Here is a 13,253-nt window from a genome sequence, read left to right on the forward strand (position 1 = left end):
TCCCAACTATTCAGGAGGCTGAGGCAGGAGAATAGCTTGAACCCAGGGGGTGGAGGTTGCAGTGAGCCGAGATTGCGCGATTGCACTCCAGCCTGGGCAACAAGAGTGAAACTCCGTCTCAAAAAAAATAATAGGGCTCAAGCCTGTAATCCCAGCACTTTGGGAGGCCGAGACCATCCTGGCTAACACGGTGAAACCCCATCTCTACTAAAAAGTACAAAAAAAAAACTAGCACTTTGGGAGGCCGAGACGGGTGGATCACAAGGTCAGGAGATCGGGACCATCCTGGCTAACACAGTGAAACCCCGTCTCTACTAAAAAATACACTAGCCGGGCGACTGGCGGGCGCCTGTGGTCCCAGGCTGAGGCTGAGGCAGGAGAATGGCGTAAACCCGGGAGGCGGAGCTTGTGTGAGCTTGCAGTGAGCCTGGGCGACAGAGCGAGATCCGTCTCAAAAAAAAAAAAAAAAAAACTAGCCAGGCGAGGTGCACTCCAGCTACTCGGGAGGCTGGGCGTAAACAGAGCGGAGCTTGCAGTGACTGAGATCCGGCCACTGCACTCCAGCCTGGGCTCAGAGCGAGAAAAAAAAAAAAAAAAAAAAACAAAGAAATAAAAGCACAAACTTTGGAGTGGATGCTTTGATCTCATTTCTCACAACCTATGCATGTGTGACCCCAGCAAATGCCTAAGGAGTCTGAGCCTCAGTTTCTTCATCTGTCAAGTGGCAACTGCCTTCTATCCACCTAGGGCACATATGGCAAGGTCCTGGGGCCCAGCACGGGGTGCACCCTGATGCCTGGAAGCCCTGCTCATCCTGGGGGAGGTGGCAGCGGACTTTGCAGCGAGATGAGGAGGCTTTAGAGAAACAAGCAGGAACCCCCACGGCACCCCAGTGCTGCCCGTCAGAGAAGTGATTGGACCATCTTACAGAGGGAGAGAGGCTAGTGTTCAAAACCACGTGCCGTCCTCCGAATGAGCTATTGCCAGGGTGCAGGACTCTGGCCTCCAGGACCCTCCCTGCCCACCATCTTCAGATAAAGAATGTTCTGGGCTTCAAGGCAGCACCAAAGTACCACTGAAGCAGGGGAAGGGTGAGCACCTACTGTGTGCCCGGCTCTGGGCCCACTTTGTACACGAGCCTCATTTAAGCAGCCTGTTTTGGCAGCTAGCTGAACCCAGTGAGCATTGATGCACCCCCTTCTCTGTGTCTGAGAAGAGCTGTAGGGGCCAGAGAGGGTAAGCGAGGCTGTCCTGGACTCAGGGACCTGGGTATCACCAGGGGAAGGGGCATGACCACACTGGCTATAGTCCCAGGTGGGGTCAGATGTGTGCTACCAGACACAACGTAAACCAGGTATGGTGGAGCCAGGAGGGGAGCAGGCCCTGGCCAGAGCATCTTGCTTGAGGCCTCAGTGTGGTCTGCACTGAGCGGATCTGGGTTTCGCCCATGCCCCACCAGCAAGTGGCTTCACCCTGCGCGTCAGTTTCCTTATCTGTAAATAAATAGTGTATTTCTCACTTGGTTGCTAAGGAGACTAAATGGTAAAAGTACACGTCAAACATTCAGATCAGGGCTTGGCCCATAAACACTTAAAACGGTGTTGCTCATCATCAGTATTGGGCCAGTTTGGTGGTCGGGATGGGTTGTGGTCAGCAGGGAGGCTGAGGTCTGAGCCTGGAGGGGGATGCAGGAGCTGAGGCTACTCAAAGGGGAGGCTTTTCCAAGGAGACTTGGCTGTGGGGGGCTGACTTTCTGGCTACCCTTGGGAGGGGGGAACCTCCTTACCTGCAGCTCTGGCAAACTGGGGCCCTCTGCAGTGCTCCTGCTCCCCAGGGGGCCCGTCTGCTCTAGGCCTGCCAGAGTTACGGTCGCTGGTCCTCTTGTCACTTTGGTCTTTGGCCACTGGGTGGAGATGCAGGCAGGGCTGGGCGGCTGGGCCAGGCTCTGGGGCCACGGTGCGGGGCTGTGTCCGTTGACTGGGGTGGCCTCGGCCCAGCCTTCTGGCTGACTGTGTGACTCCTGCTCGGGGACATCCTTTGTGCCTGGGGGACCCATCTCTGGCCCTGAAGCCCTGGCCAGGTCATCCCTATGTCTAGCTGGGTCCTTGCGGGGCAGCCTGGCCTGCAGGAGCTCCAAGAGGCCCTCCCAGTCCAGCCTGGGGAGACGGGCCCAGGCCCCCTCTCCTGGTGCCCGGAGAAGACCAAGCAGGTCCCTCCAGTCAAGCTCGGGTCGCCTCTCAGGGCCATGCGAGTATGGACACGCTCCCTCTGCCCCCCAGCCCACAGTAGTGGGTGTCCCAGGGCGCCTGGATTGTGAGGACTCTGTGGGGCCTCCCCAGTTCTCAGGGGGGCTTGTGAGTGGGCTTCTCTTCCCTAGTTCTCTGGGGGGCTCATGGGTGGCCGCCTCCTCCCAGGCCTCTGGCTGTCCCCAGCTCTCCCTGTACTCCCCAGGAGGGCCCCCCCATGCTCCCTCCAAGGCTTTGGCTGCCCCCAGGCCTCCCTCCTGGCTGCTCCAGCTCCTCTCCAGGTGTCTGTGAGGGCCCTTGGACCCTGGCTGTTCCTCCTGACTCTGCCACGCCCCCAGAGGCTGTCTTGGGCCTGCTTGGCCACTCTCCAGAGGTCTCTGTGTCTGCAGCTCCCTCTCAGGGATCCTGGCTGATGTCCTGGGAGGTGGCGGGGACCCCTGGAGCCGCCGATCTCCCTCAGGTCTCTTCTCAGGACTCCGAGAATGAGGGGGCTCTGCTTGGCTCCGCCAGATCAGTTCTGCCTGTTTGGCAGGGCGCTTGGTCACCTGGGGATGAGGTAGGGAGGTGGGTGAGGCTCTCTCTCTGGGGACCTGGCTGTCGGCTCTGCCTTTCTTAGTCAGGCCCCCAGAGAGGCAAGGCTGTGCTCACACAGCAGCCTGGATGAAAGCAGGCCAAAAAGCACACAGGGTCCCTGCCCTCCTCCCCCGTCGGGGGTCAGCTCTTCCCTTTCACCCGCTTTCCTCGGTTCCAGAAAAAGATCTGCAAAGACCTGCTCCCATTCTTGGCTTCTCACCCCTCTCAAAGATACTGATTCCAACTTGGGCTATCAGGTGCCAGAACCTCCACCACCAATACCCCATTCCACTGCAGTGGGCCTGGCCCCCTGGGTTTTGTTAGAGATACAAATCACCCTGAAAGAGAGGGCCCTTAGAGCCAGATTCATGCATCAAGGCTTTCCCTGAAATCTGCTCAAGACAGCAGTATTGGCAGCAGTACTGGCCAGGTGCGGTGGCTCACGCCTGTAATCCCAGCACCTTGGAAGGCCGAGGTGGGCGGATCACCTGAGGTCAAGAGTGACCAGGCTGGCCAACATGGTGAAACCCTGTCTCTACTAAAAGTACAAAAATTAGCTGGGTGTGGTGGCACGCCCCTGTAATCCCAGCTACTCGGGAGGCTGAGGTAGAAGAATCTCTTGAACCCGGGAGGTGGAGGTTGCAGTGATCCAATATTGCCCCTCTGCACTCCAGCCTGGGAGACAGAGCAAGACTCCATCTCAAAAAAAAAAAAAAAAAGCAGTACTTAGTAAAGGAAGGGGATAGCATGGGACAGGGGCTGTCTTCCAAGGACTAATATGAGGTCTTGTGCAATTTGCCAAGAGCTTCTGGCCCTTGGGGAGAGGGGAGAGCTGGAGACCCATGATTGGACTCCGACCCTTTCATAGAGGACCTTCCTGTCCAAGCTCCCTGCCTGGCTTCTAGCAGGAGGGAAGAGGCAGTGGCCGCCCCTTGGGGTGTGGGGCCCCAGACAGCTGGCAGTGCTCACCTGCCTGCTGGGGGCAGGGCTGGACTGTCTTCGGAGAAGTTGGCTCTGGCCTTGGCTGGGCCGCTGTGACCGTCCCTCGTCCTGGGCCTGGAAGGCCCCCGCTGCCTCGGACTTCCTATGAGCAAATGCAGCCACTCCTCTGAGGGACTGTCCCACTCCCAGCACCCCAGTCCCTCTGCTCCCACCTCCAACAGAAGATGTGGGAGAGCCAGGGACCCACTGCAAACTGGTTGAAGGGCCCTAAGTAAGGGTGACTCTCAGGGCCTGTTTCCCCTTCTAAAAAATGGTAGTTAACACTGCTCTATTCTGCCTCATGAGGCTCTTGAGAAAATGACAAGAAAAATGGGGAGTAGAGGTGTTTGGGTGGGGAGGGGGATCTGGCCCTGACCATGGCTATCTTCTGTCTCATCCAGTACTACCTGTGACTAACCACCACCCCACTAGCAGCCCACTAGCCACCCCCAGACACAGGTTAGACTGGTCTTTGCAGGAATTAAGATTTATTGAGCACCTACTGTGTACCAGGCACCCGGCACACATAATCATAATGGCAAAGCATTTATTGAGCGCTTCTTACATTCCAGGAGCCAAGCGCTTGTATCATGATCTTGTTCCATCTCACACAGCCCACGAGGTGGGACGACAGAGCCAGACTGCTGTGTGCCCCCGTGTTCCATTCTTTCTGCCCTTTTCCTGTCCATATTGTAAATTTTGGATTTCTTGAGGCTGGGCGCGGTGGCTCAAGCCTGTAATCCCAGCACTTTGGAGGCCGAGGCAGGCGGATCACAAGGTCAGGAGATCGAGACCATCCTGGCTAACACAGTGAAACCCCATCTCTACTAAAAATACAAAAACATTAGCCAGGCATGGTGGTGGGCACTTGTAGTCCCAGCTACTCGGGAGGCTGAATTCAGCAGGAGAATGGTGTGAACTCGGGAGGCAGAGCTTGCAGTGAGCCAAGATCGTGCCACTGCACTCCAGCCTGGGTGACAGAGCAAGACTCCATCTCAAAAAAAAAAAAAAAAAGTTGGATTTCTTTTCCTTTTTCCCTCCCATCACCGTTAACCAACAGAATCCCAGCACTTAGCCTTGAAAACGCCAGGCCATCCTAGCTGTTGGCAAGAGCTCTGAGCAAGATCAGAAGAAAGAAACATCCTTCCCGACTACTCCAGAGAGGCCAACATGAACTGTCCAAGCAAATGTCATTTTTTTTTTTTTTTTTGAGATGGAGTCTCCCTCTGTCATCCAAGCTGCTAGAGTGCAGTGGCGCAGTCTCAGCTCACTGCAACTTCCGTCTCCCGGTCTCAAGGGATTCTCTGTCTTAACCTCCCAAGTAGCTGGGATTACAGGCATGAGCCACCACGCCTGGCCCTGGGCAAATGTCATTTCTAAGACACTGGACTTCAGGCGTTGTTGCTGCATCCGATGAAGATCATCTCTAACTTGTTAGTAAAAAGTCTAGTTCCGATTAGTTGTCTTGCTTACTAACTGGGAGGCATGGCTGTTAATGTTTAACGTGGTATCTCTTATCGACAAGTAGAAACACCAAACAACCTAGGCTTATCTCTCTCTTCCTCTACCTAAGGGGTCACAACAAAAGACCCAAGTGCTCAGTGACTGTTTATTTTGGTTGGGTCTCAGTTAGCAAATGGAGCTGTGTCTTTGGTGGATGAACCGAAACAGGAAGAGAAGCCTGAAAAAGGCCACCCTGTGGTGGGCCCAGAGTAAGGCAGCAAAAAGGGAAGTAAGAGGAACCTCTGCTCAGGCCTCCGTAGGACCTGCTCTCTGCGTGGGCCTGTGCCTGAGGAACCATGCTGGAACACCACCTTCAAAAGTATGGGATTGGACAGAGCGCAGTGGGTCATGCCTGTAATCCCAGAACTTTGGGAGGCTGAGACCAGGCTGGACAACATAGTGAAACCCAGTCTCTGAAAATACAAAAATTAGCCCAGGCACAGTGGCTCATGCCTCTAATCCCAGCACTTTGGGAGACTGAGGTGGGTGGATCACTTGAGGTCAGGAGTTCGAGACCAGCCTGGTCAATATAGTGAAACCCAGTCTCTACTAAAAATACAAAACTTAGCCGGGCGTGGTGGCACGTGCCTGTAATCCCAGCTACTCAGGAGGCTGAGGCAGGAGGATTGCTTGACCCCAGGAGCAGTGAGCCGAGATTGCACCACTGCACTCCAGCCTGAGCCGCATAGTGAGACCCTGTCTCAAAAAAAAAAAAAGTATGGGGTTGGGAGGCCAGGTACAGTGTCTTTATACCTGTAATTCCAGCACTTGGGGAGGCTGAGGTCAGAGGATCACTTGAGCCAAGGAGTTTAAGAAAGCCCTGGCAACAGAATGAGACCTTGTTCTAGGAAAAAAAAATTTTTAAATGAGCCAGGCATGGTGATACGTGGCTATAGTCCCAGCTACTTGGGAGGCTGAAGTGGGAGGATCGCTTCAGCCTGGGAGGTTGAGGCTGCAGTGAGCCATGATCACGCCACTGCATTCCAGACTGGGCGAAAGAGCAAGATCCTGTCTCAAAAAGAAAAAAGTATGGGGTTGAAGTTTTTTGTTGTTTCATGTCTTTTGCCAATGTCATTAGAATCAGAGCCATAAAGCACAGTAATTTGAGTTGTTAGCAGTTATTGGCAGCTGGTTCAGACAGGAGCCAAAGTTCCCTGGAAGAAGTGTTTCTGAGCTTGAGGGCTCCCTGAGCAGGCTGTTTGTAATCTTTTTTTTTTTTTTTTGAGATGGAGTCTCGCTCTGTGGCCCAGGCTGGAGTGCCATGGTGCAATCTCAGCTCACTGCAACCTCTGCCTTCCGGTTTCAAGCGATTCTCCTGCCTCAGCCTCCCGAGCAGCTGGAATTACAGGTGTCTACCACCATGCCCGGCTAATTTTTGTATTTTTAGTAGAGACGGGGTTTCACCATGTTAGCTAGGCTGGTCTCATTTCAAACTCCTGACCTCAGGTGATCCGCTTGCCTCGACCTCCCAAAGTGTTGGCATTACGGGTGTGAGCTACTGCACCCAGCCAATTTGTAATCTAATTTGAGGTGAGTGCGTTTCCTTACTCTGTGAGAGCTGAAGGCCTTAGACTGAATTTTCCCCTGAACTGGGGTATAGGAGCCTCGATGAAGCAAGAGCCCAAACATGACCCCGTGGGCCGTTCCTCCCTAATGGGGAGGAGGGGGAGGACAATAGTGGAAACACCCGGTGAAGGGAAGCAAGGCACTTGTGTGTTCTCTTCTGGATGGATGCATTTTCCATACGAACTCCAGCTTGCTTGATGAGCATTCCTCCTGAGAACTCGCCTTCCTTTTTTCCCCCATGTGGAATTGAGAGAAAAGAGCGAGGGACTCAAGAAGATTCTGAGACCCCAACAGAGACCCGGTTTGTCTGATGCTGAAGCAACAGCGTGTCCCCGGGGCCACCTGTTCCCGAGAGTTGATGTGACCACACCAAGCATGACAAAGGAAACATGTTTCCTTTGGAAGCTTAGATGGGCTCTTCGACCTCCAGAGAGAATTAAAGGCGCAAAGCCATCAAGTCTAGTAAATCCAATGAAGTCTGTGTTTTAAATTCAAATGACCACAGAATGCTTACATGACTTTAAGAGATTCCAAAGACATCTAAGGAAAAAAAAAATAAGATCAAGCCAAAACTCCCAATGCTTTGATGTGATAATCTTTTAAGAAAAAATTTCCAAGGCCGGGCGCGGTGGCTCAAGCCTGTAATCCCAGCACTTTGGGAGGCCGAGACGGGCGGATCACGAGGTCAGGAGATCGAAACCATCCTGGCTAACACGGTGAAACCCCGTCTCTATTAAGAAATACAAAAAACTAGCCGGGCGAGGTGGCGGGCGCCTGTAGTCCCAGCTACTCGGGAGGCTGAGGCCGGAGAATGGCGTGAACCCGGGAGGCGGAGCTTGCAGTGAGCTGAGATCCGGCCACTGCACTCCAGCCTGGGCGACAGAGCGAGACTCCGTCTCAAAAAAAAAAAAAAAAAAAGAAAAAATTTCCAGACTTGGGACAATGCTTGGACAGAGTAGATGCTCAATAAATACATATCGATGAGGAAATGAGAGAAAATAAAAGCTCAGTCTTACAGCCACCCACCCATAAACTCCAGTCTGTCCCTTACACACACACTACATAGTTTTAAAAATTTCCATCTTCAGAGGATGAATGGTTTTCTACTTGGAAAAGGTGCCAGATAAGAGGAAAAAATTTAATTACTCAGTAAAATTATAAAAACTTCCCTAAAAGGTAAATAATCTATTTCAAAGAGAGTAAAATTAAATGTACAGGAGTGATCATGTAAAAACAAATGGTTAATAAAAGTGTAAACATATTTCTCATTTATATTAGTAATATAAACACCTTATCTCTCTAAAATTATCCTGGAAAAAAGGAAAGAAAATTAATTAACTTTGGCTTAAAGACCTTAATGTCCCTACTGAGTTAATAGTTAAAACAAAGTTAGGAAAATTGACATTAGACCAGAAATAGTAATCATAAAAAGGTCAAAGACACTTTGGGAGGCCAAGGTGGGAGCATTGCTCAAGGCCAGGAGTTTGAGACCAACCTGGCCAATAAAGTGAGACTCCATCTCTACAAAAAATAGAAAAATTAGCTGGGCACAGTGGCGCACGCCTGTAGTCCCAGCTACTGGGGAGGCTGAGGTGAGAGAATCCCTTGAGCCTGGCAGTTTGAGGCCGCAGTGAGCCATAATCATGCCACTGCACTCCTGCGGGGTGACAGAGCAAGACCCCGTCTCAAAAACAAAAGGTCAGGCCATGAGCGGTGGCTCACACCTGTAATCCCAGCACTTTGGGAGGCCGAGGTGGGCGGATTGCCTGAGCTCAGGAGTTCAAGACCAGCCTGGGCAACAGGGTGAAACCCTGTCGCTACTAAAAATACAAATAAATTAGCCGGGCATGGTGGCGGGTACCTGTAGTCCCAGCTACTCGGGAGGCTGAGGCAGGAGAATTGCTTGAACCTGGGAGGCAGAGGTTGCAATGAGCCAAGATTGTGCCACTGCACTCCAGCCTGGGTGACAGAGTAAGAATCCATCTCCAAAGAAAAAAAAAAGTCAAAGACAGTGAAGACTTTTAGGGTGAAACTACTCCATGATGTTACGATGGTGGATACTTGTCATTATACATTCATTCAAGTCCGTAGGCTGTACAGACTTGAGTGAACAGTGAACTTTGGGTGATTTGTCAGTGTAGGTTCATGGATTATAACAGATGTATCCCCTACTGCCCAGTGCAGTGGCTCACCAGCCCTTTGAGAGGCCAAGAAAGGAGGATCCCTTGAGGCCAGGAGCTGGAAACAAGCATACGTGTCTAGTACAGGATACTGGTAGTGGGAGAAGCTGTGCGTGGAACTCTCCGCTTTCTGTTCAATTTTGCTGTGAACCTAAAACTGCTCTGGGTTTTTGTTTTTGTTTTTAAGGCCAAAGAAAGAATTATACTAATACTGGAGACCACATGGTTGTCATCTGGATATTACATGATCAAGCTTACTGGAAAAGGAAATTTGAAGAACAAGAGATAAGGTTTCTTTTTTCTTTCTTTTTTTTTTTTTTTTGAGATGGAGTTTCACTCTTGTTGCCAGGCTGGAGTGCAATGGCACAATCTCAGCTCACTGCAAACTCCACCTCCCAAATTCAAGCGATACTGCTGTCTCAGCTTCCTGAGTAGCTGGGACTACAGGCGTGTGCCACTACATTCAGCTAATTTTTTTTTTTTTTTTTTTTTGAGACGGAGTCTCACTGTGTTGCCCAGGTTGGAGTGCAGTGGCATGATCTCGGCTCACTGCAAGCTCCGGTGCTGGGATTACAGGAGGGAGCCACCGCACCCAGCCAAGATTGATCAGGTTTCTCGTGCAGATTCAAATCCAGGAGGAAACTTGCCCAAGGAGCAGCAAAGAGGAATTTTAGATACAAAAGATTCCATACCCTTTAGGGTGATGAAAATGTTCTAAAAGTTAGATTGTGGCAGTGGTTGGACAACTTGGTAAATATACTAAAAATTCACTGAATTAGATACACGGAAAGTTTTGAGACTTCCAGACTGCTTTTTGTTGCTGTTGTTCTCTTGACCCTAACTAATGGAATTCTAGCTCTGATCCTTGAAAACTCGAGGGCTGGAACTTCTAGGGTGAGAAATCTCAGCCGGATCAGGAGGAAATGCTCCCCTTCCGCGGGGACCAGTGCTGCTGACCAAGGAGACTCAAAAGACACCTGGACTTTAGTTGTTTCAGGATGTTTGACTGCTAAAAATCTGTAATTCTGTGAGCTTTCTTTCTTAAAATAGGGTGACTCTGGCCATACTTTTTTTTTTTTTAGACGGAGTCTCGCTCTGTCGCCCAGACTGGAGTGCAGTGATGTGATCTTGGCTCCCTGCAAGCTCCACCTCCCGGGTTCAAGCCATTCTCCTGCCTCAGCCGCCTGAGTCACTGGGACTGCAGCGTGTTTTTTGTATTTTTAGTAGAGACAAGGTTTCACCGTGTTAGCCAGGATGGTCTCAATCTCCTGACCTCATGATCTGCCCGCCTTGGCCTCCCAAAGTGCTGGGATTACAGGCGTGAGCCACCATGCCTGGCCCTGGCCATACATTTTTAAATTGACATAACAGTTTTCTGAAATGCATAGGGACCCATGAATTTTCTTTGCCAAGGCAGGAAAAAAAGAATGGGCACTTTCTTCCTCTCCCTCATGCATGGAAGAAAAAAAAACCCGTGAGTCTGAATCAAAGGGTTTGAGAGTTCACTCTCATTATGGCCAGGTGTGGTGGGTCACTCCTGTAATCCCAGCACTTTGTGAGGCCGAGGCAGGCGGATCACTTGAGGTCAGGAGTTTGAGACCAGCCTGGCCAATATGGCAAAACCCCATCTCTACTAAAAATATTTTAAAAATTAGCCAGGTGTGGTAGCGGGCCCCTGTAATCCCAGCTACTCGGGAGGCTGAGGCAGGAGATTCGCTTGAACCCGGGAGGTGGAGGTTGCAGTGAGCCAAGATTGCACCATTGCACTCCAGCCTGGGCAACAAGAGCAAAACTCCGCCTCAAAAAAAAAAAAAAGAAAAAAGAAAAAGAGTTCACCCTCATTTGAATGAATGGGCTCATGTTCCCCTCCATTACAGATGAGGAAATTGAGGCTCAGGTAGGTTAACTCACTATATCAGTTCACATGAGTTGAAATGTGACTTTGACCCAGGATTTGGACTCAGCCCTCATGACTGCAGTCTTTGCTGTTAACCACTGGGCTATGCATGACATCACTTAACCACACACACACACACAAGCAGAAAACTCCTAATATGCAGAAACAGAGAAATGGAGTGATTTGCCCAAGGTCACACAGCCAGTAAATGGCAAGCCAGGGGGATTTGAACACTCTCCTGGCACCCTAACCCTGAGAAACTTACACCTGTCCTGCTGCTGAGCCTCCTCCCCAGCCCACTTGGCTGACCCCACCCCTGGGCTCACCTGCGCTCTTGCCCGAAGAGGCGCTCCACCTCCGCGCGGCCAGGGCTGCGGGTGCGGCCCCCGCTGCTGTGCTGCACTTGGGTCCCTGGCTGTCTCTGGGCCAGCCTCCTGGGTGGGGGCAGGTCAGCCAGCACAGTGTACTCCTCCCGCTCCAAGTTGTGCCTGGTCTCCCCGGGAGGTGCTGAGCCCCGGGAACCCCTGGAGCTGCCCGGCGAAGGTGAGGGTGCCAGGAACGCTAGATCACTGGGTGGGTGGCGGGGTGGGGAGGAGGCTCGGGGTGCATCCCGGTGCCCGATGCACACTTGGGGGATCAGCACTAGGGAGCCATGCAGAGAGTCAGTGGAGGGGGCCAGGCTCTCCATACTAGTTCCAGGGGGGTCCTGGAAGAAGAGGGATGGCTCAGGAGCCTGGCGTGGTGGGGATGAGAAGGAGGGTGCATCCCGGTGCCCAATGCACACAGGGGTGGGGATTTGGGGGCCCTCGTGCAGAGAGTCCATGGAAGGGACAAGGCTCTCTGTGCTGGCCCTGGGGAGGTCCTGGAACAAGAGGGAAGGCTCTGGGGCCTGGCGTGGTGGGGAGGAGGCCCGGGGTGCGTCTCGGTACCCAATACATACAGGTGCGGGGAGCTGAAGGGGCTCGTGTTGGGGGGACTGACACCGATGTTCGGCGTCTGATGTGTCTGGGAGGAAGGGGAAGGGGTCAAATTGGGTGTGGCGGGGGGGTGAGGACGCCTGGGGGGCATCTCGGTGTCCAATGCACACAGCAGGTGGTATATAGGGAGGCTCGTGGTGGGGCAATTCACTCTCTGGGGCGTGGGGCTCTGGGAAGAAGGGGAAGGGGTCATGCTGCAAATAGCGAGGGGGCGAAGAGGCTCGAGGGGCATCCCGGTGCCCAATGCACACAGCACATGGAGGCTGGGAGGGCTCAGGATAGGTCAAGGGAACCCCACAGGCAGCAGGGTACACAGGTGAGGAAGTCCGGGAGGTGCTCTGGTGGCCTGGGTTAGGGGAGGAAGAGGTGACCCGGGATGGCAAGTTGTACTGGGTGGGGCCAAAGGAGGACTGGGGTGGGTCATGCTGGGCTGGCCTGCTGGGAGAGGATGTCTGAGGCCTGTCACCTTGGGTTGGCCGGAGGGCGATGGATGCCCAGGGAACCTCATTTTGCTTGGAGCGAGATGGGGAAGAGGTTCGGGGACCATCACTCTGAGTTGGCCGGAGGGGAAAGGAGGCCCAGGGGATGTCTTTGTTAGTACGATGTGGAGACGAATTCCTGGGATTGTTCCATTGAGTGGAGCGGTGGGGAGATGATGGTCTCAGATTCTCCTTTTGGGTGCAGCATTGAGATGAGGAGGTTCCAGGGTTGTCTCGTTGAAAGGAAAAGGACTGTGTGCGGTCCCGCTGTGTACGAGTGGGTCTGAGGTTATCCCGTTTGGTACAAGAGGTTTTAGGGTTGTCTTGTTGGGTAGAAGATGATCTGGGGATGTTCTGTTGAATAGAAGTTCTGGGGTTGTCCTGTTGGGAAGCTCTGTTGGGAGAGGAGGCTCTGGGATTGTCCCGCTGGGCACAGGATGTTCTGGGGTTGTCTCGTTGGGTGGTTCTATTGGGAGAGGAGGTTCTGGGATTGTCCCGCTGGACACAGGATATTCTGGGGTTGTCTCTTGTGGCTCTATTGGGAGAGGAGGCTCTGGGATTGTCCCGTTGGGCACAGGATGTTCTGGGGTTGTCTCGCTGGGTGGTTCTGTCGGGAGAGGAGGCTCTGGGATTGTCCCGTTGGGCACAGGATGTTCTGGGGTTGTCTCGCTGGGTGGTTCTGTCGGGAGAGGAGGCTCTGGGATTGTCCCGTTGGGCACAGGATGTTCTGGGGTTGTCTCGCTGGGTGGTTCTGTCGGGAGAGGAGGCTCTGGGATTGTCCCGCTGGGCGCAGGATGTTCTGGGGTTGTCTCGCTGGGTGGTTCTGTTGGGAGAGGAGGTTCTGGGATTGT

The 13,253-nt window shown here is 52.8% G+C and overlaps 2 protein-coding genes across 6 annotated transcripts in view; one reads left to right on the forward strand and one right to left on the reverse strand.

The window, feature by feature from the left end:
* TRIOBP (TRIO and F-actin binding protein) overlaps positions 1–13,253 on the reverse strand; it is an 81,611-nt gene that overhangs the window by 41,747 nt on the left and 26,611 nt on the right. Inside the window, exons 7-9 of the mRNA XM_050806208.1 lie at positions 11,273–13,198; positions 3,789–3,903; positions 1,787–2,791 (exon numbers count right to left, since the gene is read on the reverse strand). Coding sequence (XP_050662165.1) covers positions 1,787–2,791; positions 3,789–3,903; positions 11,273–13,198 — 3,046 coding nt within the window. The remainder of the gene's footprint in view (positions 1–1,786; positions 2,792–3,788; positions 3,904–11,272; positions 13,199–13,253) is intronic.
* Positions 1–13,253, forward strand: part of LOC126963774 (uncharacterized) — a 44,415-nt gene that overhangs the window by 10,124 nt on the left and 21,038 nt on the right. For 2 of the 5 annotated variants that reach the window (XR_007729205.1, XM_050806400.1), the window contains exon 3: positions 9,237–9,339. The exons of 2 other annotated variants lie outside the window; for them this stretch is intronic. The gene's annotated coding sequence lies outside the window, so the exon portion shown is untranslated. Of the gene's footprint in view, positions 1–9,236; positions 9,840–13,253 lie in introns of those variants that run through there. One more of the 5 variants, XR_007729203.1, reaches the window with a different exon arrangement.

This window comes from Macaca thibetana, chromosome 10, assembly GCF_024542745.1.
Source record: "Macaca thibetana thibetana isolate TM-01 chromosome 10, ASM2454274v1, whole genome shotgun sequence".
Taxonomy (NCBI): Eukaryota; Metazoa; Chordata; class Mammalia; order Primates; family Cercopithecidae; genus Macaca; species Macaca thibetana.